The sequence below is a fragment of the Eurypyga helias genome, unplaced genomic scaffold (genome assembly GCF_000690775.1).
Source record: "Eurypyga helias isolate BGI_N326 unplaced genomic scaffold, ASM69077v1 scaffold12103, whole genome shotgun sequence".
NCBI classification, from domain to species: Eukaryota; Metazoa; Chordata; class Aves; order Eurypygiformes; family Eurypygidae; genus Eurypyga; species Eurypyga helias.
In genome coordinates, this window is record NW_010240626.1 from 28,434 (window position 1) to 51,845 (window position 23,412).

Here is a 23,412-nt window from a genome sequence, read left to right on the forward strand (position 1 = left end):
ACACTTGGCCTGAAATTACAGAAGGTATATAATTTCACTTCTTCTCAAACCAAGCATAGATTTTACTTGACACTTACGCCTTTACAGGATCCATACTTCTCATTTTATGAGAGAATAAAACTAACAATGACAGACACCTTTTCTAGAAATGCCATTCCTCAAAAGGGCCAAAATCACCAGGCTTTGATTTGAATGTCAAAGCCTGTGGTTGGTACAATGTTTCAATAGCAATTTCAGCTTATCCAAGCAAAAGTTTAAAACTCCTGTAATAACTGTATAATTCATATTCTTCCCCCAAATAACAATCTTTTAGTTATGTGTAGGTTCAGTCCTGGACTCCTGTATACCCCTGTGAGAATGGATTATGCCCTTACATTATAAGGCTACAGGGGATGAGGTGATATTCTATTTGACAGGGTTCAGTGGGTTTCCCTGCTGACAGAGCAAATGATGATTTTAAGGCACCAGTCTCATCCATCATTACAAGAATTGCTCACAGATATGACAAGAAGTCTTATGAAAAATAATCTGTGGTCTAGACAATAAACTAATCAGTTTTGATGAAATCCATAAACCTTTTATATACTGTATTGAAGAGCAGACCAAAGCTTTCTAGTTATGGATATAAGTTTTGCCTTTAAAAAGACAGAGCTTGTCTCTTCAAAAATGGAGAAATAACCTTTCCAGTGTTATCAAAATAATTAAGTTCATGTTGCTGAGGTAATATTCACTTGTATAGTGCTCTTGTCATGCACGCAGTTTCTGTAGCTAATCTTTGCTTGTTCATGATAATATCCTAAAGGGAAATGTCTTGCTAGGTGTTGAACACAGCAAGCTGTGAGGAAGGAGAAAAAAGGAAGAGGTACAAGTCTTGATATAGACAGGATATTCATACATGCTGTAGCAAGGTAATCCTTGGTGCCTTTCCCCACGTAGTGGGACTAGGGAAAATTCAGTCGAGCGGTGCAAGCCAGGGACATGACCAGCAAAACTAGAGCAGTACAGACTCATGGGTCTAACACCATGTAGTAATTACGACAGCTGAAAGGCTTTACAATGGGCAGGAGAGCTGCTCAGCAGTCACTGCAAGATGAATGATTAACTGCAGAATTTATTTCCCTTCAAGTCTCCTCTGAATTTCCTGCACAATGCTCATTTATTCAGGCTTTGTGGAAAAAGGGCTGTGCTTGTCCCTTTACTGATAATTATTTGACTAGAAGAAGCATAGCTGTGTTTGGATATTGCCATGTGTATTCTTACTCAGTTGAATGGCATTATCGCTTGAGCAACGATGGGGAACTTACTCTGTCCACATCAGCTCAGGGGCTGGCTAAACACAAAGCAACATGTTAGGAGCACAAGGTGAATGCTGGTAAGTTTCTTTCAGATCTTAGAGCAATCGTGGAATAACATAGCATATGTGGTATTAATTATATAATAAAAAGGACCATAATATGGACACATATAGTTCCATAAACTGAGGAGAAGGGACTAACAAAATACATTTGCCTGTCTCTGGGAAATATCCTCTAATACTCTATTTTCTCATGTCCTTTGAGTGTTTTCTTGTTACGCCTTTCATCTTTGCTGTACCTGAAAGATTATGCTTATATCAGCTTTTCTCCTAGAAACAACTTTTGTGTTGCTGCCTGGGGAGTAGATGTGGTACCCTGGTTCATCTTGACTGACCTAAGTGCCTCTATATCAGCTGTAATAACGATGAAGGGAATGGGCTCTGGGAGAAGAAGGTACTGGTGTATTAGTCACAGAGGAAATGGAATTATCAGGAATGAGATTAAAAAATCAAGAATCCTTATTGAAGCACAGAACTGTGTGTGAACACAGCCAGACACTGATTTAACCATTTTTTTTGCTGGTCTAGCAGGGACTTGAAAGCGCTTGTTCTTGTAGAAAAGTGAGCAAGTGTGCGGAGCTCCTTCCCCTTTACATCTGCTCTAAAGTTTAGTAGAGGACAGCTCTGTGACACCGGTAGATTTTGTTCTTCAGTTTATACAGGGACAGTCCTTAATCCCAGCAGCCTGAGAGACGACGGTGCTGTGCAGAGTTCTGCTCCTCCAAATGAGCCAGGCAGAAGAGCTGCTTCTGTCTCCAGGTGACCTGGAGGAACCCTGCCTGCCGTGGGCACACGCGGGAGAAAGGAGTGCCTTTGCTGTTGGATGCTGGTGTTTGCCAGTCCAATGCTTGTGCTGCGTGCTGCCTGCTACAACAGGATTTTTTTCTGTAGGAGCCACTGCAGAGTGCCCAGTCTTTGTTGTCTTGACTTTTTTTATTTCTTAGAGACTCTTCTGATTGTTGCATTAGTATAAATCAGAATGGGAAATGCTCTGAAAACGTGTTCCTGCACATTTCTGTGCTGATGTCTCTTCAGCAAGATTTTGCTGCTAGCAAAGATCTCAGATATGCCAAATTTACTTTAACACTTTATTTCCAAAAAACATTTCACAGCTGCTATTTGTGAGAAACGCTCCTCATTCGGCAAACTTCCAGGATGATCTGGTGTGCAGAATATGGGCAACTTTCAGTGTTACAATTTGCCGAATGCTAAAGAAGACAAAATTGGCGTATTGTGTCATTGCTTCCTGCGTGGTGGCAGCACTCGTATCCTCACAGAGGTTAGGCTGACAGCGAAAAGCTGCTGCTGTGTTTTATTATCACTTCACACTGTGTCACTTTCCTCATCTTATTTGCTAATACTAACTCTCAGGAATTGCTAGATACCCAAACAAGTTAATTAGCTCACATTAATTAAATCAGTTTCATGGCGAGGGAAGGAGCATGTACTTGCAGGCAGCACTATGTTTTAATTCAGAGTGAGGTAGAGAGGTGAAGAGGAAAATCAGGGCAGTAGTGCTGGTGGGAAACTGCCTAACATGCAGGGGGTGGGAAAGGGAATGCCATGTAGCAGGTTGCAGACATGAGCAGGAGTTGAGACCATTAAAATGGCATAGCTGGAACAGGCAAACGCAGAGAACCAGGTATGGGTTAGTTAAGATGGGGGCTTTAGTGAAGTAAAGAGCAGATTGGGGGAAAGCACAAACAGCATTCAGCAGAGACAAGGGTAATGGGAGGGATGAAGGTGGATAAATGTCGTATTTTGTTGGCTTTGTAAAAAACAGAGATGTAAATTCCCCATTGTACATCAAAGGATGAAACTACTAACATGCTTCCTTTTTTATCTTTTTTCTTTTTGCTTTCTTAACTTGCTAATAATGTGAGGTTTTTTCCTTATCTCTGTATGTGAGCCTTTATGGTCAATAGCAGAATCTCAGATTTTATGGGGAATATATTTTGATGGGGGACTCCTAGGGAAGTTTACTGAGGAAGGAGAAACTATCGTAGGAATTCTATTTTAATCTTCCTTAAATTCACAATATTCTGAGGAAAAAATCACAACTGAATGTTTGAATACACTGAAAAATGCTTGCTACTAAGTCTCTGAGAACATATTGGGGGATTGTAGGCACAGCTAAAATGCTACTCTTACTCCTACTAGGGGATCCCTCCTTGGCCCATAACACATCCTTCCACTCCGAATTATGTTCAGAGAAATCTCAGATCCGCACTCTGTAGTCAAGCGACTATGCTCATGGGTAAAGGACAACACAGAGATGGGGTTTGCATGATCAGCACCATGTGAGCAATTCTGCAAGGATGTTTTGCATTGCTGCAAGAGAGAACAGAGGCTGCTGGAGAGACAAAGGGCCTTTATTGGAGGGTAAAGAGGCAGCTGTTAGAACAGACACTTAACACTGCTTAAACCCAGCTTCTTTCCATCCATCTCTGACTCAGCGCCTAAAATTGCTTGTCACTTTTGAAAATGAAGCCTTTTGTGTTTTAGTGTAAAAAGGTAATGTTAGATTAGGAGGACAAAGCATGTAATGACAAAGAATTTGTAGTATTTTTTTTCTTTGCCCACAACATTTTTCTAAATTTATTAAGGTGCTCAGCTAGCACTGACACTGAAATTTGTCAGTTTTAAGGAGCTCTATAATATTTATAGCTGCCTCATTTGTAACTTATTTTGGTATGAAATGATAAGCTAAAATTACATGGAACTTTGTAGAAGGATTAGTAATCAGATTATTATAATCAGATAATATTACATTATTATCAGACAATGCAATTTTTTCTCTTTTCAAATTGGATAATTTAATTCAAATTAAGTCATTTGAATTGCTTCGTGTTCGCCCTTAACAAAGCAATCAGACCAAAGGAGAGTGGAGTTCATATGGGATGACTGAAGACATACAGCTGTTCTAATGAAACATGCATGCTGTCATCTTAAGGCAGTCCCATGGTACAGAGCCACAGATGGGCTCTTTCATGTCAATGCTGCTGTTACAGCACTGAAGCCTTCTCTTATCTCTGGGATGTTGTGGTTTCATTGCATTGATAAGGACATAATATTTGGTGTAAGACTCATAAAGAATGCAGATTGTTTTCCCTATTTCAGCTCTAGTACTTAGTTATTGCTAAAAGTTATTCCAAAGATTCTTGTGAAATCCATGAATGATTAGGACAATGGTAGAGTAAGGGAAAACCACAAAATCCACATCTGTAATACATTGCTGTTGAACATGTTAATCACTGTTCTGACTGCAGATGAATTACAACGTTAATGATTGTATTAAAATACATGCCTCTCAAACATATTCCAGTAATACTGTATTGGCATAAAAAATACTTTTCCCTCTATATCTTTGTATTTAGATCCTTATACGTAAAAAACCCCAAATGATCTGTGATCTAGCCCACAAATAGTTGCTCTTAGAAGCAACTATCAACCCTTATTTTAGAATATACCAATATGATTGCATTTTTAAACATGAGTTTCTAAACGAAAGCATACATAATAGAGAAATGTATAAAATTAACAGCTGTATTGAGGTAGAGCTGCAAATAGAGAGGCTTACCATCAGAAGCAAGTGATCTCAGAGGTGTAGCATCATTCAAGGCTAGAATATAGACTCTCTAGTCACCCTCATGCAATTATAAATAATTCTCCAAACTATAATCTGTACTTTCCTCCATGTATACACCTAAGTATAATTTGTATTCAGAATGATAATAGGCTCACAATTCCAAATGCTTTACAAATTCCCAAGTTTTTCTTCCCTCTGAAATATATATTGAGTGGATTCAGCTACACATGTGATCAGAACCTTTGAAAACGTCAAAGTAGATAAATCTTAGTAGTTAGAAGGCAAGACTGCTCTACAAATTGCTGCCTGTTCATCGTTGAGGCATCTATTAAGTTCACTTGTATTAAAAACTTGCAACACTCTTCAACTGATGCCTCAAGCGTGGAGCCCATTCAGATCCACCAGGTAATGAAGCCATTCTCTGTTTGGCAGCACCTATCAAGAGCTGGCCCCGTTGCACTGTTTTGGTTGGTAGGTTGCTCTGACTAAAAAGTTGAATTCCTCCATAGGTGAGGCATTAGTGAGAAAGAAGAAACTGACACAAAAAGCGCAGTTAAGTTTTGACACTCTTGAGTACAGACGACAACACAAAGTGTTAATTTTTGAGTTACATGTGCTAAAGTTTTGTTATCTGCTCAGACAGTACTGCATGCATGTTACATGGCACCTTGACTGTTATGTGTGGAATCATAGGTTAAAAAAATACAGTCTGTCGTGCAGTTGGGAACAGCCCCCTAAAGACTGTGGTGGGACAGTGTCTTTAATTCACAGAGTCCACCAAAGTCCAAATTCTTACCTTGCTTTTGTAAAAGAGCTGCGAATGCCTCTGCTCAGCATGGTCCAGGGTAATATTGGAGTAAACACTTCCACAATCCTTTTCTTGCAATCTTTTTCTAATTAGTCATGTGATCATGTGTTAATAACAGTGTCTCTATTTTGTTTGGTGTGGTTTTTATGTGTTGTTTTGTTTGTTTGGTGGGGTTGTTTTTTTTTTTTGGTCTTAGCTTACCTTTTTCTTGTTGGCCAGTCTGTTAATCTTGTGTCAGGGTAGAACACCTGGAACCCCAGAATCCCAACCTTAGGCCAGTGAATATGCTCCAAGCTGTGCTTAGTTGGTCTCACTTCAAATTGTTCTCCTTTATCCATTTTTCATGTTGTATTTGTCTTTGCTATAAAGTTAGTGCAATCTTCCCTTCCTATCTGCCGTCTTCTGTGCTGTCAGGGTACAAGGAATCCCTTGACACCCTGACTTAGTGTAGGAGGTGTAATACTTGTGAGGGTGGGAATAACATCTTCTGTTGTGTCGTGCCTCTGGGCACAGCCTACAATCACTCTACTGGCATGTATTAAATCTAATGACATCTCTGTGTTCTTCAGTCTTGTGAGAATGCTATTCACAATATGAATATTTTGTCAGCTCCTTATCCATTAAACAGAATTAACTATGTAGGATCACACTTAATAAAGGTATGTGATTTCCTGTGATATTCACATGAGCTTCCCCTGGAACCTGAAATACTCGTTACTGAATAAGATACTATACTATATTATACCCTGGAAAATCTCAATGATGCTTTTAAATTATCCTTCCCAAAACAATCTCTCTAGAAAGTGTGGCTTACAAAATTTTAACCTGGTACTGCTGAGTTAGGCTTCATGTATGATTTCCTTCTGTAGTAGGAAACTCTAAAGCTGTTCAATAATTTTCAGTTTTTTCCCACTCACCACCTTACATCTACTTGTGCTCTCAGCCTAGAAATAAATTCCTCCGGGTATCACGGCAACTAGGCTTGTAATTGCATAGATTAGTTGAATGCACTTTTAGGTTTTCTGTTCACAGTTTGTCTTTGAACCTTCCACTGTCTTAAAATCCAAAATTCACTGAAAACAAAATGGCTTCTTTTGCCTTCCTAACAGAAATTGCAAACGTCTTGGCAAGGAGAAGAAATGTGAGATCTTTAATAATTTCCTGCTGTACTGATTTACTGTCCAAACTTCACACTATCCTTTAGTTGCTCCACGTTATCAACTTTCTGTGCCCTTTAATTTATAATAGGCTTTAAGATTATTAGCCAGAAACTTTTGCAGCCATGCTAACATTTGCAGCAGCTAAATGCTTCTTTTACTGGCCACTATTTGTATATGTCTCTGCAGATCAGCCAAGTATGCAACTTTAGTAAAAATACAAATCCTTAATTCTTAGTTTTCTTTTTGTTCTGTAAGACTTACTCGCTTTCCAAAAGGTCACATTTCTCATTACTTTGCTTTCATGTTCTTTTGTCTCTGTGGTGGGCTGACCCCAGCTGAAGACCAAGTGCCCACCAAAGCCTCTCTGTCACTGCCCTCCTCAGCTGGTCAGGGGGAAGAAAATATCAGGAAAGGCTCCTAAGTCGAGATCAGGACAGGGAGACATTACTCAGTGATTACTGTCATGGGCAAAATGGGCTTGACTTGAGGAAATTAGTTTTAATTTATTACCAACAAAAGCAGAATAGGACAATGAGAGACAAAACCCAGATCTTAAAAACCTTCCTCCCACCCTTCCCTTCTTCCTGAGCTCAGCTTTGCTCCCCATTTCTCTGTGGGGCAGGGGGACAGGGAATGGGGATTGTGGTCTGTCCATCACATGTCATCTCTGCCACTCCTTCCCCTTCAAAGGGAGGGATCCTCATGCTCTCCTCCTGCTCCTGGTGAGGTCCCTCCCACAGGAGACAGTCCTTCACCAACTTCTCCAACGTGAGTCTTTCCTACAGGCTGCATTTCTTTATGAACTGCTCTGGCATGGGTCCCTTCCACAGGGTGCAGTCCTTCAGGAGCGGCTTGCTGCAGCATGGGCTTCCCACAGAATCACGGGCTCCTTTGGGTGCAGCCACTTGCTCTGGCGTAGTGTCCTCCCTGGGCTGCAGGGGGGTCTCTGCTCCCCCATGACCCTCCATGGCTTCAGGGACACAGCCTGCCCTCTCACTACTGGCTGAGGGGAACGTCTGCTCCGGCCACCTCCTCCCCACCTTTCTGCACTGACCTGGGGGTCTGCCTAGTTGCCTCTCTCACAAATTCTCACTCCTCTCTCCAGCTGCAGTTTCCCAATTTTTTTTACCCCCTCCTTCTTAACTGCGTTATCCCAGAGCGGCGGGTCCATCTTGGAGCCAGCTGACATTGACTTTATTGGATGTAGGGGAAGCATCTCTCACCTTCTCGAAGAAACCACTCCTGTAGCTCCCCTGTTTCCAAAACCTTGCCACGTAAACCCAATACAGTGTCTGAAATCCCAACAACATGCGTTCATGCGAACGGCTCAGCAAGGCATTCCCTTGGTAACAAACATGCATGTCAGCATCCTAACCTAATCAAAGGATTATCACTGTTGGCAAGGGCCACACCAGGAAGGTGTCTTCTCAGCACTGCTCACCCAAGCATATGGCTCTGCGTACATGAATTTCAGCATTCTCCATCTGGAGAGCTGAGAAAGGGAAACTACTGCCAAGGAGTCCTTGGTCCCTGTTTCTCAGCCTCAGCCACTCTGGATGTACCAGACTTAACTAAGGAGACAGAGTTGGCATTTTGGATAGTAAGTTCAGGTGGTTAAGACAAAGAGCCAGTTGTCTTAACCAGTCAGGTTTAGTCTTGGAATTTTTTTATCCTTTTTACTCTTAAATTATTTTTATGCCTCAATTTATCTCTGTTAAATAGCTTTAACCATATCCTTCAGTGATACAAAGTCTCAGATTGTTATGTTCTCAAAATACTTTACGAAGATTAGTAAGTGTTACAGATGAGCAAGAAATGTATTCCCATCCCACGGAAATTTTCAACATATCAAAACATTTCCCTCTACTGAGTCAGTACAAAAAATCAAAGAAAAAATTTGGGGAAAAATTGGTTTAGAACATTCATTTCAATTTTGTAATTTCAGTACCTTACATTTCAGTTTCACTCATTTTAACTTCTCCCTTCAATTAGCTTGTATTTCAAGATGAAATTCATTTTGAATCAGCAAACTGGAAGTTTTTATTTAAACAGTAGTTACAAAATGTTTCAGCACTGCCTGTTTTACATATAGTTGAAAATCTGTGCTGAAGTCTTTTCTTTATGAACAGCTTGGTTTTGAAAATTTGCCTTTTTCAGTTAGAAAGGAAAAAGTTTCCTTGGGAATTGTGGAAGGTATCGTTGTCAACATGGGGTGGATGGAGAGGCCCGTTTAGTTGCTTGCACAGGTGACTGGTGCCATTGGAGGTGCCCTCAGCTATCTTGCTTGACCTCATCCTGCCCCTTCGTGGCTGGAGAATCCATAGGTGCTGTGCCGTGTCTTTCAGCCCCTGACAGGTATCTCAAGTACCCCATGGCAGCTCATTTGACTCCACGTTGCAGAACTGCATTTAGCTCAGAGAAGCTAAGTTGTAGAAGAGTGATGGCTGAGATTTCACCAGTGCCAGCTGATGGAAGATAAATTATTTCTCTTTTTCCAACCTGGGATAATTTTGGCAACTCAGAATTTCATTTCTCAGCCTAGTAAGCTGTTTGAAGGTATATACAGCTTTTGGTGTTCAGCTTTTCTGAAAGTAATTCTGTAGATGCTTTGCACTGGGAGGGATTAGGAAAAATAAGCAGATGGCAAATAATTTTCCACATTTGACTTTATTGACTTTGTGTGATGCCACTGAACATACAGCCTGTGTATTCTCCTCTGATCTCATGTTCTACCTACAATGAAACTGTCTTTTCCTGTGCTGTTAGCACATTTGAGCAGAGGGTTGTATCTCTTAAGGTCCCTTCCCACCTAAATCATTCTATGATTTAAGTTGATGATTGCTACTACACTTTAAAATAATTATACTTCTTATATCCTGCTAAAGGCAGATCACTTAATTTGCTTTTGTGCATAGCATTTTAATTTTGCCCTTTATTCTTCTGTTGTTAGATGAAGTAAAAAATAATACTTTTTTTTCCTGAAGTCTGTACATTGTTCTGTTCTTCTACCTTGTCGTAGTTCTCCTCCTTTGATTTTCTAGCTATGTATATAATCAAAGACTATTAATAGGTGTCTTCTATATCTAGAAATACCTAGCCTCTTGTCATTTTAACAGTTCTTTATGTATTTTTGAAGGTCCAGCTTCCTCATTAATGATTCCTAAAGAAGATCATGTGTACTGGGATAAGAGGGAAGATCTCAGTTAAGCAATATAAGCAAAAACTGGGAAATTAAATGCTTGAATTTTTCAGTGGAGGGTGATAACTCATTAAATTAAAAAAAAAAACCTAAATCCTGTGCTGAAGTTTTTCTTACTCAGTGATGTGATAAAGGGCATGGAAGAGTGAGGTGACAGTTTTCTGGTAATAGGAGGTTTGTGAGGGTAGTAAAACCAAAAGTTGATTGCCAAGATTACAGAAGTATCCCTTAATGCTGGTTGAGATGGTGATAAAATGACCTATGCAGCTTAATGTTGATAAAGGCAAAGGTGATACATGTGGGGAAGACAGTGCTAACTTTGATGCTCAGTGGTGAGTTCTGAAGAAACTGTTCTCCCTCAGGAAAGAGATCTTGAAGTTATGGTAGATATTTTTCTGTAAACATCAGTTCAGTGTGCAGACACAGTCAAGCAAGTAAATAGAACAGTAGGGATTAGTAGGAAAGGACCATATTAGAAGTGTATAGAGTGTAGAAGAGAAAAGAATTATGCCACTTTTAATCTTTGGTAGACCTCCTTTCAAAGCACAGAGATAGAAATAGATAGAAAAAATGTGGAGGCGGGCAATAAGAAAGATTAAGTATAGTTTCTGTATAAAACCCAGCAGGATAAATTAAGAGTCTCTAAGCCAGAGGTCTGTAAAAGCAGAAGGATATGGAGAGGGATGTGGTTGTTCACGTAATTTTTAACATTGAAGGTTGTTCACCTTAGCTAAGTTCTGCTGTGGTATTTTAGGTACAGATGTTCTGTCACTTTACATGAAGCAATCACATTATTTGTATACTCTTTATAGTGCAGCCAAGGATAATAAGCTTCTGAATATTGAGCAGATATCTTCATTGTTGTGTGAGTAATGACTAGGAATAGCTTAACTTTGTTTAGATTTGAATCCGGGGAAAAAGGAGAAATGTCACTGGAAGTACATGGTGTTCACTAGAGACAGTGGGTGGAAGCTTGGCACATTATGGTTTCTGGGAGGATGAACCTTGAAAATGTATGGGTTTACATCTCAGTGAAAATGTTCATTAATATGAAAAAGTAGTTGAAAAGGTGAACAAAATCTGAAACTCCAGGAACCTTCACTTTTCTTTTTTAATGACCCGAGTTCTTTGTTTTGTCAGCACAGGAAATAATCTACTGCCCTTTTTTGGCTTTGCATAGCTCTTCACAAAGAAGCCAACTAATAGTTCCACTGAAAATCCAATCTTATTACAACATTACTGTTAATCACAGGCAGAAGTGTGAGGCATCGTGTTTGCTTTATACTTTATAGTCTCAGAATTTGCCCACAAAGGGATCTTGGTTCTTATTTGTTGAAAATCAAGGTGTAAGCAAGTGCTCATCACAAATATCATCATTTTCTGAGCAAGATAAAGTAAACTAATACTGGCTGTGTAGTCATTATGTAATGCTCAATACAAAAAAGTCTATATAGTCCGAGCAGAGCATAGTAGCTAGCTTCTAGTATTGCATGTACCTTGGCAGATGCAAGACTGTATTACTTTATCAAACAAGTTCCTCTGATTATTCTTGAAGCTAAATGGAGATGCTAACACACTTCAGTATTGTGCATTGATGTGATGCTACCAGAAAAACAAAACCCCAAAGCAAACAAACAAAAAAACCAACTCAAAAACCAAAACCCAAAGCAATGCATTCCTTTTAATTGTGCATTTTATCTTGTCAACCTGAATGTAACTGTTTCACATTAACAGTTTCTCATTTGTAATCAACAGTAAAAGGCCTATTTATACTACCTTTCAACAAGATCCCCCTTTCCTACATCTCTTTAAGACATTTGTGACTGAACAATGTTATGTTCAGCACAGTTCATATTTACCATGTCTGTTCCAATTTTAGATGCTTCTCTTCATCCTCAGATTTGGTTTCTTAAATTCCTGAAATAGCCCTTAGTTTCCCCACAATTAAATGGTCTTCCTTTAGCTTCCTGTTAAGGTGATTAGGTTTATATCCAGAGGAACGTAATGTGTGGTTCCCTCTGAAGCTCAGCAGCATCTCAGGCGGATTAGCTCCATTTCACCCAGGGGCTGAGTGTGCTACCTGAACAGACATCTTGATTACTGCAGGCATATTCTGGAGGGTAGGAGGACCAAATGGGTTGTTTCAAGTCCTGCTGCCCTAGTCACTGGGTGCTCAAGGCTAGATTCTTATTTTTACTGGAACTGGTTTGTCATAGCAGGCAGCAGATGGCCAGGTGGAACAGGATGCTTTTTTCCCTGGTGAAATACATACAGTGAGCATACTGGTGGTGTTCCCAATGTATAAAAAATAAATAAAAGATCTGCACTACTCCCAGACAAAGCTGGATGGAAACAGGCGAGTGGGCCGCTTTTTTCCTCCTTTATAAAGTGGAAGAGTGGGATAGAAAAAAAAGAGTTTGCTTCTTCCTTGTCACATCTGGAGAACAACACAGTCTACACAGATCGCTCAGAGACGGTGTGTAGGAGAAGTCATCCTAATGAAGATCCTTGAAAGGTGCCATGACTGCATCTGCAGCAGTGGCAGAAGTGTCACTAAGGATGAAGAGGGCTGGAAGGAGAAAGCAGATAAACATACTGAGAACAGCAGCAAGTAAAGTAGAAAAAAATGGGTTTCTGGAGGTGTCTGTTAAAAGGAAATATGGGGTTCACCTGGTAAACCACTAAACAAGAGGATAAGATTTGGAGGTTCTGCAGTTTCTCTCATCTTGGGGAGATAAAAGTTAAGTCTGCCAGTGCTAATCTCCCCAACTAAATCCACATGTGTTTTCTGAAGATGATTAGCTTCCCCTTCCACAGCTAGATAACCTTTCAGGGAAGGATCTTTCCTAATTTCAACAGGATTTACCCTAATTAGAGGTAACATAAAATAACTATAAGGTAACATAAGATTTTTCTTCATATAGATATTGCAGGATACAGAATATCTTTCTATGAAGTATCTTTTCTTCTCAAAATAACAGATGTCCATGTATATATGTTCATACATGACTATTTGTGTATGTGTTTAAATTAGCTACATAGGCAGGTCTTAGTATCTTTTCTTCTGCAATTTAACTTTTTCAGTAGGAGTTAATCTCAAGAGACATAAAAATACCATGCAAATGCAGTTCTTTCATCTTTTTTCATACACCAAAGTTCCTGTTCCTTCAAGTAATGTACAAGCTTTATACTTAATTTTGACTAATTTTTCTTGATCACAGTTTACCAGCTTGTTTTTCATTCTTGAACGCTGAGTATTTAGGACTGGGCATGTTTTTGAAGATTATATATATCCTAGAAGTTTTTTTGGACAGAATCTAAAACACTGGTGGGTGTCTATTAATTATAAGGTACTTAAGAGAGTAGTAAATATTCTCTAGTGCATCACTTCACAGCATCTCCTGACTGATCTCACCTGTCGAATCCAGAAGGTATTGCTGCTGTAGCAGAAGCAGCAGGATACAATACATGTTTTCACCTCATTACTCCAGTCACTCTGGACAGTACACAGTCCAGAATATTAGTTAAGCCAAGGTAACTCTGTGTGAAGACCCCACACTGGGAACTGGAGAAGCTAATGCACCAGTGGACATCCTCTTCTGTTGGCTGTGCTATGTAAGGTGGTAACGTCCAGCTCAAGGAGTGGGCAGACTGATAAAGGCAGTAGCGTCTTCAAATGCCACAGCTTAATTATCCAGAAAGAGTCTGCCACAGAATGTGATCACGTGGAGCGTGTCTTCAGTGTGTGATCAGATCTAATAATTTCCCAGTGTGTCATACCAACATTCAGAGAACCCAAAATCACATGGGACGTTTTTTCTTCTCCCATATGGCAATAAATGCATGTTTTCTTCCTACTGTCACTCATAGCTCTTTTCAGCCACACAGTTTTCCAAATATCTCCCCCTCTGTGCTGAATCACTGCTGTATAGACAAGTGTGTCCCAGCAGATGCGGTTCTGTTCTGAGAGCTGCAAGCCCCTGTGTGTGCGGGGGGGGCTCTTTGTTAAGGGGTGGGGAGCTGAGGGCAGCAGTAGGGCTGGTGGCACAGGGGTCTTTCCTTCTCTCAGTGTGGTGTTGGTGTTTCAGTGGAGCAGGCTTCTCGGTAAGCGCATGTGAAGATAATTTTTGTGGTATCACAGTCAAGTTTTGCAGTGCTGTGTACTAGCAGGAGAGAAACTGACGTAGACATGGAGAACTTGCCCACACTCATCCTTGCACCATGTTAATCCAATCAATCTAAAATCATATACTTGATTATTATCTAAGTATGGCATACGGTGATATCTGAGCTGGGGCCATTCACTTGTCGAGCTGCCTTGCTTAAATGCACACGTACTCCCTAGGCAAAGGTACCACCTGCACCGTTACTGAGTGCTTCCCCTTGACCGGTGTACAAAATGACATGGCAGGCCTGTGAGGAAATGCCAGTTCTTTCACTGGCTGGTGAAACAATTCTTGCAAGAGTTCAGGAATATGATGATGCAGACACACAGCAATTCATTCTTTCCCTCTCTCCTCCAAAAGATTGGCTTCGTAAAGTCAAGTTTTGTATTGAGATAAAGATGTTATGAAAGTCTCAGGTAAATTATAACATTTATTGCAAATGAGAAATAGTTCATGATACGGTGTAAGGAAGTTGAGATCTGATTACACCCGCATATCTCCAAATGCACATGTAGCATGTTTTGTCCAGTTTGCATACACGTACGTGATAGTAAATGGTGCAAAGAAGTGGAGATCCATCCCATTAATTTTGTTTCTGTGAACCACTAGCGGTGAAAGCCCATCATAGGTTTTTAAGAAGTTGCTAGAAGGGTATGTTATTTTTAAACTTCAGAGTCCCCATAAATCAAAGCATGCTTTAACTGGGGGTTCTCTTTTTCTAAGTAAATGTAAAAAAGTGTTCTTTCTGTGGGAAATCATTATTTCCTCTTTTGTGAATCATTTTGTTAAATTAGGAAAGCCTTAAAAAAAGTCCTCATATGATGATAGTGTGTGAAAAATGTAAAATATAATTTAGGCTTTTTTTAAAGATGAATGACTTTTTCATTGTTTTATTGCTAATAGCAAATGCATTTTGAAATCAAAGTAACTTGTTAGAATCCACATCTTTACACTGCTACTGAAATTGTGTTTTGATTTCTTTGACATGATCCCTGATTGCTGTGAGAAGAATCAGTTCAGTATTTTTGTTCTTAGATTCCCCCTCCTTTGTCTTGCAGCTACTTGTGGCAGATTCCATTAACAATTGCAGTAGGAAATACGAGCCACATCTCATCAGAGGCAATTATATGGGTGTCTAACAAATCAGGTAAAAATAAACTTTCCTCCCAGTGGAATCTCATAAAGCATACTTGTGTTTTCCTCAACTGTTTCTTTGGAATTGATCCTAGGTAATTGTTTAGTTGCTCTGCACCCAGTTTTAGCTACTTGAAATGAATTACAAAAAAAGCAGAGTTGGGAAGGGAGGGAGGAGGAATAAAGGATTAGCAACAAGCAAGATTTATAATTATGTCAGAAATTAGACAGTATAATGAAAAGCTTTGACATAGAAACGTGTACCTAAGTGCTAAGTATTTTATATTTAGCAACGCATATCCAATCATTGATGAATGCAATTCACTTTATTGATTAGTGAAAGTTAAATGTATTTTTATAGCAAAGCATCTGATGCGTATAACTTCGTAAATACAAAGTATTTAGAATTCTGGCATTTTTAACTCTGATCCATAGTCTGAACCAGGACTAAGAAATGTTTGCTGTCATTAAAAAATTTCCTTATTGATCTATCAAAGTATTTCTTCTCTCTGTTAGATAACCAGATGCTGGACCTCAAAAGTGCATTATTTTGCTTACTACTTATTTTCTCCTTCCTCAGTTCCTACGTCATCATAATAGTTACTGTCCTGAGGACAGCTGTGTCTAGATACCAGTGGTTTTTATCACCTCAAAAAGGAAACCCGCCATAGAAATGTAATTAAATATTTCTTTATTTCCTTAGCAGTTCATGCCACATCAGCTGGCAGTTTTGGACTGGAAGAGAGTGAGGGAAGAAATGTGGAGACTTGAATACAATGATTATATGGAAGGGAAAAGAAGGATCCATGCATCCCCTCCACACATGGCCTGTAGAATGAGAACTGACCCTTTCTTGTAAAATTAGAAAGGTATTTCCCCCTGATAGAAATTTAATTGGAGAGAGGAAGGAGTCAGACCTGTGCAAGCCTGTGGTTTTTTGTTGTCTATTTTTTTTTCCCCTCTTTTAGTGGTCAGTAAAAGGTTAATAGTCTCATAGAGTTTAGCAGCCATCAGGGACTAGAATAGTTCACAATCAGTGTAAATCTGAGTATCCCAAGTTTCTCGTGGTATAAGGTGTGTGTTTCTTTGCCCTGATCATTTGCAGCCTGTTGGAACATTACATGTTTTAGGTTGCTCCCGTGATATAATGATCTAGAAATGTGCCTGGGACCACGGCACTTTTCATATTTGGGAAACATAAAGATGCTGCCTCACTTTGCAGCGGTATATAACATTGGCCATACTTTTTAATATTAACACCTCCACAATACTTTACAACTTGTTTGCACTTTCATAGTTTGCCTTGATGACCAGCTCTACTTTTGTCCTTTAGGGCTTGATTGAACTCTCATTGAAGTTAATAGAAAGATTCCCACTGACTTCAGAGAGGGTTGATCATTTCATCTCATCTCATTAGGTTGTACATGCATGCCTCCTTCCCTTCAGTCCTGCCTTTAAAGTTCAGTATATCACTATTATCTGCACAGTTGCTTCCTCATTGCCTTTTACTTGCAGAGTGCTGTGGAGAAACAAGTCCATAAAACCACTGTCCACTCTTTTAAGATCTACTGCTCCTATCGAAATGCCTTCAAGAAATCAACAAATTAATGATGCCCAGTGTGAGCAATGATTTTGGGGTGGCTGCTATATAGAAATTAAAGAGGAACCTTTCTGAGTCGTCAGTTTCCTGTGTAGCAAATCAATGCCACTGTGATCTATTGCCATTATCCTTGTCCTTCTTCATTACGTTCTCACTCACTCACTCACTTGCAGTGCGGTATTGAAAACAAGTCTGTAAACTTAGGAGTATAGCAAGGATGTCCTCTTGCTTCTACTTGTTGTCTAGCTCAGCTGGAGAATTCCTCAACATAAAAAAGTCAGTAAGAACATCCCTGGATGTACTCAACATATGTTTCATTGCATGTACTCTTACATATTGGGGCTGATATAGATGATTTTGTGATACTCCTGGAGATTTCCTGCAGCTGGTACGTTTGTTTCTTGGGGATGTGGGAGGGGTTCTGAGACTGGAAAGGACAGTTTCCAGGATTGGTTCTTGTGGACGGGAAGAATCCTGAAGACTTTCTGTTGTGTAGAGAATGCAGTTTCAGTGTTGTCCCAGTGAGTAGTCTGGGAAAGACTCTGCAAGCTGGACGTGAAACAAACTACTCCAGAGGCTATTTGGAAGATTGGGAGTGGTCACATATTTCTTCAAGTGAGTGTAATTGAATGTGGATACTCAAAATTTGGAAGAAATGTTGTTCATGAGGATGGTTTCCATGCCCTTTTTAGGAATGAGCAGGCATCTCCTTCTTGTTAACTAAACTGCTGTGCTAAGGAAGCTTCCAGTGTAACCTGAAGAGTGGGTAGGAGGTGATGAACAGCTGTCTGTTGTCTGTCATATAATACTGATTAGATACCTCATTTAAGCTGCCTATAATGAAGAGAGTCCAAGTTAATTACTACCATTATGATATCTTGGCATATCACCTAAATTTTTCAACAAAATTAACCTTGTCTGTTTGTTATCTGAGAGGAATGCAACCACGCTGTTTTGAAATAGCTGCATATATTGCCATCAAGAAATAATCCTTTTTTGTGGTAGTTTAAATAATTTCCCAGGGGAGTGGAACCCCTGCCTTGCACTCGAGTTCATGAGGGATGGTTACTTGCTGATGTACATCTGGAAGGACAAGATAGACAATTACTGATTTTTGCATTCTCTTTGCTACCATGTCTGTGACCTCACCAAGGTATTGTAGGATGACAACTGGTATTTTCATGAGGAAGGGATGGAGAGGCTGCTGTCCAGTCCTGACAGCCACTGAATGTGTGATGCTTGGGTTGTTGCACTCTACCTGATGCTTGGGTTGCTGCACTCTACTCATCCAGGCCATGTTTGGTTACATACTAGAGACAGTGAGGCATGCAGATCTCTAATTCAATATGCTGAGCAGGATTAGTTCAGATAATTGTAGATCATCCTGACTGCTGGCAACAAAGCTCATTCTCTTCACCCTTCACAACACTGACGTGAAGGGACACACTGGAAATTACAACTATGCAGCATCTTTTTGAGATGTATTCATTGTCCTTTGCAACAAATCCTGTAGACAGGACGGTGCCAGGCCTTGGCAACTTGCCTGACAAAGTGCATAAGCTCCAAGATGTTTCATATTCAGTGTAGCTCTTCACACCTGTTTGTGGAATGTACATAGTCACAGTTTTGGAAGGCTTTCATTTTGCAAGTGCTTCTGCCAGCCTCTCTTCTCCTTACCCAGTGAGCCATAGCATTTATGTAAGCATTTTTCTGCTCTACCAGCGACCAGATGACCCTTTTACTGGCTCAGTTTGTCTGGGCATGTGAAATGGAACTGTCTCTTTTGCTCCGAGTGCTGCACAGATATGTTACCTCGACCACCACCTTTCTCCCTCTTCACTCCCCATAGCCATGGATGAGTCTGTTCTGCTTCAGACAGGTGACAGCTATTAAACCTCTGGAAACTAGACCAGTCACAAAAAACGAAGGCATCTCATGATTAGCAGATTAGCATGCTGAGGTCAGAGACATTACACTAAGATGGCTGCAGTGCTGTTTGTGCTACAGTCGGGCAGGTCTGCTGAATGATAGATTTCACTGGCACTGTGGAAATCACTGGTGTTACAAACTTTGGCTCTGTCACAGATCCAGGGCTTGTTTCTGTTTCTCCTAGATAAGTTGTCTCTTCTGTGGTCGCTGTAATTATGTATGAACATAATGCCCAGAGTGTTTTGGGATCAGCCCCAAATCAGTAGTGGGTAAAAATGTCAAGGACCAGCTTTGAACTCATCCTGTCCCCACATGTCTCAGGGCTTGTGGGAAGGTGGTGGTGATTGCTACTGGAGCACTAAGTGTGTGGAAACACAGGCTCATCTGTCTGCAAATCCAGGAGAAGTGACCTTAACCTCAAGTGAGGAGGTTTAGTTAGCATCCATTTTGGGCTTCGGACAAAGGCATACTCTCCGCTCTCTGGGTGTGATTCTTCTGGCGCTCAGGATGCAGGTAGGAAGCATCTCTACGCAACTCATCAAGTGCTGCTGAACTGTCTGATGCAGCTTCATAGTCTGTCTCCCTGCCTTTTCCATTCCCATCTCCTGTACCTTGACTGATCACTTATGTCCCAGGGAAATACTCCTCTAATGAACCTCCCTGCCTCTGGTAAAGTGACTCTCATTCAAGCTCCTCTTAGTATGTTCACAGGATTGCCGTGAGATGGGGGAAAGACAGTTCAACAGGGCAATTGCCTTCCAAACAGCAAGTCCCAACTTATTGTATTATTCCACCTCTACTGGGTAATCTCTACTTTAACTGTAAACCCCTTGACAACCTGATTCTCCTCCATGAAGTGTTGTGTAGAAGACAGCTGCTTCTGAGCTGGGGTTTGCTCTCTGACCACTGGGGAATAGAGCATTAGTGCAGCATTAGAAAATACCCTTTCTTTTCCTTTCAGAGACTCAGCTGCTGAGCTTGACCCAAATTGCTTTCAGATTCCACTCTTTTATCTTTTAAAAGTGGGAGGAAGGGAGGCACTGTGAAGTAAAATATATAGGTCCTGCTTTACAACTTTAGCCAGCAGTGGTGACGACCTGCAATCCTGGTTTATTTTGAAAAGAGTGAGGCAGAATCACTCCTCATATCCCAACAACTGAGCAAAGATCCTAACAGAAAGCTGCCAGTTACATTGGGTAGCACCTTAGACATTAACAGGTCCATTATACAGGAATGTTAGTGGATGTATGGGTGGTCCAAGAAGATAGTATGTGAAGCAGAACATGATTATATTTACTGATGTGCTTCATCTGTTGTGTTGTTCACTATACCAAAACATTTTTTTTCAACATGGAGCTATGGCAACAGGGCAAGAGAGATGGAAAGAACTTTCTCTTTTGGTTTTCCTTCTCCCCATATGAAAAGTTCTTTCAAAAAGCCATTATGTTTTCACAAAATATTGTGCTTGTGATAAAATTCCTCATGGAACATTGTCAGAAAAATTTCACTTGCTCTTGTTGTCATGAAATTGTGCTACTCATGCAGTTAATTTTGCAGGAAAATGGAGTCGGTTCACCCAGTAAGGATTCCACCAGCATAAACCAATTTTCTAGTATGCTAGGGGTTGCATAAAGTGAAGAGTTACAATAACAACTATGAGTCTGAACACTTTAAACAGCAGTAGAACTGTGTTTAGCCCACATTCTTGTAAGCGTTGGAGTAGTGTCTTGCAGAGGGGTGCCCTTCGCATAGTCCTGCCTCACAAGGTGCTTGTGTTGCCTTGCGGAGGAGCAGGCTTCCGTCATTTCTGCTGCTTTTGATGGTGTTGAAGTTGCTCAAGAGCTAGGAGAACTCAGAACTTCACTTGTAGTTAGCACCAGCTGGAGTACTGTCTCACACTTCCAGAGCAGAGAAAAGGAGAATCAGACCCTGACCGATTTTCTTACTTCAAAACAAATGTCATAAAATTTAACCATTTCCTCCTAAATGTCTCCTATATGTATGTGGCCGTGTTATTTTCTGAGACATCCAGACAAAACATGACCATGGAAAAACTCTGTCTGATGGAAGAAGATTAAAAAAACCCCATTCCTTTAATCTCACATACAACTGTATATATATTTTAGATTGAATTTTAAGAGGTGAACTAAAACCATCCGAGATAGATTTCTTCCCAAATGAAATCTCTGTTGTTGTTTAGAAAGTCATGAATGGTTTAATACAGGGTTTAACACTGAATGACTGCCTGTTTCCTAATCATAATACTTTTAACAGGAAACTAACAAATGTGTTTGTAGTACGTGGAGAAATTGCCCAGGTGTATAGAAATTTTCAGTGCTGTAATCACCAAAAGAAATGATTTCTTTTATAGGAAGGCATGAGAATCGACAGATTCCAATTCCAGAAATTATATAGAACTATGAGGCAGTCCCTTAAAATAATCACCTGCTTATATGAGCTGGGAAGCTGTGAAGGATTCCTATCCTGTATTTCAGGAGAAGGTCAACACGAGTGGTCTTATAAAAAAAATAATAGCAAATGATTACGGTTAGATTTAAACTAACCAAAACAACAATAATGCCATCGAGCTTTGAAAAGATAATGCTTCTCCATAAAGCAGCATGTGTTGGAGGTGTTGCACAGCTGTTACTTATGAAATAGGTTATTTTGAACTTGTCGTATTTGACTGGCAAGTATCATTCAGTACTCTGTTAAAGCATAAGTAATTTTCTTATTTTAGAGATCAAAATCTAATACAAATACTCAAACAAGAAAAAACGTACATAGTTTTTATTACATCTGATTTTGAAAATTTCCATTTAATGTATTTGTTTACAGAGATATTGATTAATATGTGCTCATAGCCTATTTGGTGCACTTTTAGGTGTCGTAGAAGTGCAGGGATTAACCAGTTACAAGTAGCTACTTTAAGCCATGGTGGCATTTAAGGGTTAGTTTCAACAGAAAAGAATGGGTGGGAGGCAGTAGTACTGCATTAAGGTGGTAGGATTTTCTGCCAAGCATGAACCCGCATGGCAGTACGTCTCTGAGGACCCAGGGAAACTGAAAGTTGTCATTCACTCAGCAGTGTGGATACAGATGTGGGTATTTTTGCTGGTGCTTTTAAGAAACCTGCTAGTTTGATATGGAACACAGCTGAGAATTGGGGGTGACAGGCTGTATTTGCAGCACCAAACTGTGTAAAATAAATTGGATGGGGTAGATCCAGACTCAGATTCCTTCTCTACCTGTTTTATGGCAGATACTTGATCTAAATCTGGTTGAAGTACCTTTATCACTATGCTGTAAGTTGTTGTGATCTTTTACAGTATTTCTGCAGTAACGTTTTTCTTTGTGTAAGATTCAGTAGTTTACACAGGAACCGGGATTGAAGTCTTCCATAAGTAGACTGGATCAACGGGATGATTCTGACTTCAGGTCCAGTAAAAAGAGTATTTAGGCAGAGGAGCAACTTTAGTATAGCAGCCTAAGAGCGTTAGCTTAGGACTAAGCTATATAGCCCAGCATTTAACAAACCCCTGTGGAAGGAAGGACACCAGTGTTAAATCCTGGTTCCAAATCAGATTGTGTTGCAAAAGCAGCTTAGGTGCTTTGAAAATATGAACCCTGGATATCGGGAACCTGCAGTGTCACAAGTTGTAAACTCTGAGCTGGAGAGTCATCTGTGCCCATGTGGATATAGGTGCCCTGATGCTTTTAAAAGGGTGAGTTTAGCCATGTCCCAGTGCCTGGCATATCCCATCAATGAGCTGGTCCAGGTTCTCATACTCCCACAAAGTTCTTTGACTTAATTCTGGTTTTCTCACTTAGTGCCATTTCTGCAGAATATGTTGGCTCCTGAAGTGTGTATCTGCTTGGCATTTTCATCATGGTTAACTAAATGGATATATCAAGTATCTAACCAATATTTGAACTAAAACCAGGGTTCTGTATGGTTTTTTCTCAGCTGGTCATGGAATAATGAAATTGAACTGGTGTAAGTCAGTTAGACAAACCTTAAAAGAACAATAACAATTGACTTGAATAAATAACAGCTGAGTTATTCTAGGATTCATATTTCTAAGAAGTGTATTTTTTTAGGGATTTTAATGATGTCAGAACACCTAGGTGAGAAGATGACCTTTTTAATCCTGCAGCTTTTTGTATGAATTCATGTGCATAATGCAACTCCATGAATTTAAAGTTAAACACATAATTAGGTGTTTTTAGGATTGGGTCTTGTTGCTTTTTGTATTTTTTGCACCTTAAAATGATAGTTATTTGTGTGTTAGATAGAGATATTTTGTCAAGGGAGAAGCATAACTGTTATCTGTAGTCCTAGACATCTATTATTTCCTCATAAATTACTTTTTTATAAGAAAGGCTGAAACAAATCTATTTCTTTGGTAAGTTTAGGTACTAGATAGTATATGTGAATTGTTAAGACTGTATTGTCAACTTTTCCCCCCCCCC

The 23,412-nt window shown here is 39.9% G+C and overlaps 1 protein-coding gene across 1 annotated transcript in view; it reads left to right on the top strand.

The window, feature by feature from the left end:
- TRHDE (thyrotropin-releasing hormone degrading enzyme) overlaps nt 1-23,412 on the top strand; it is a gene marked incomplete at its 3' end in the record, with an annotated part of 81,570 nt that overhangs the window by 22,977 nt on the left and 35,181 nt on the right. The window contains exon 4 of the mRNA XM_010148494.1: nt 15,335-15,423. Within this exon, the coding sequence (XP_010146796.1) occupies nt 15,335-15,423 (89 nt within the window). The remainder of the gene's footprint in view (nt 1-15,334; nt 15,424-23,412) is intronic.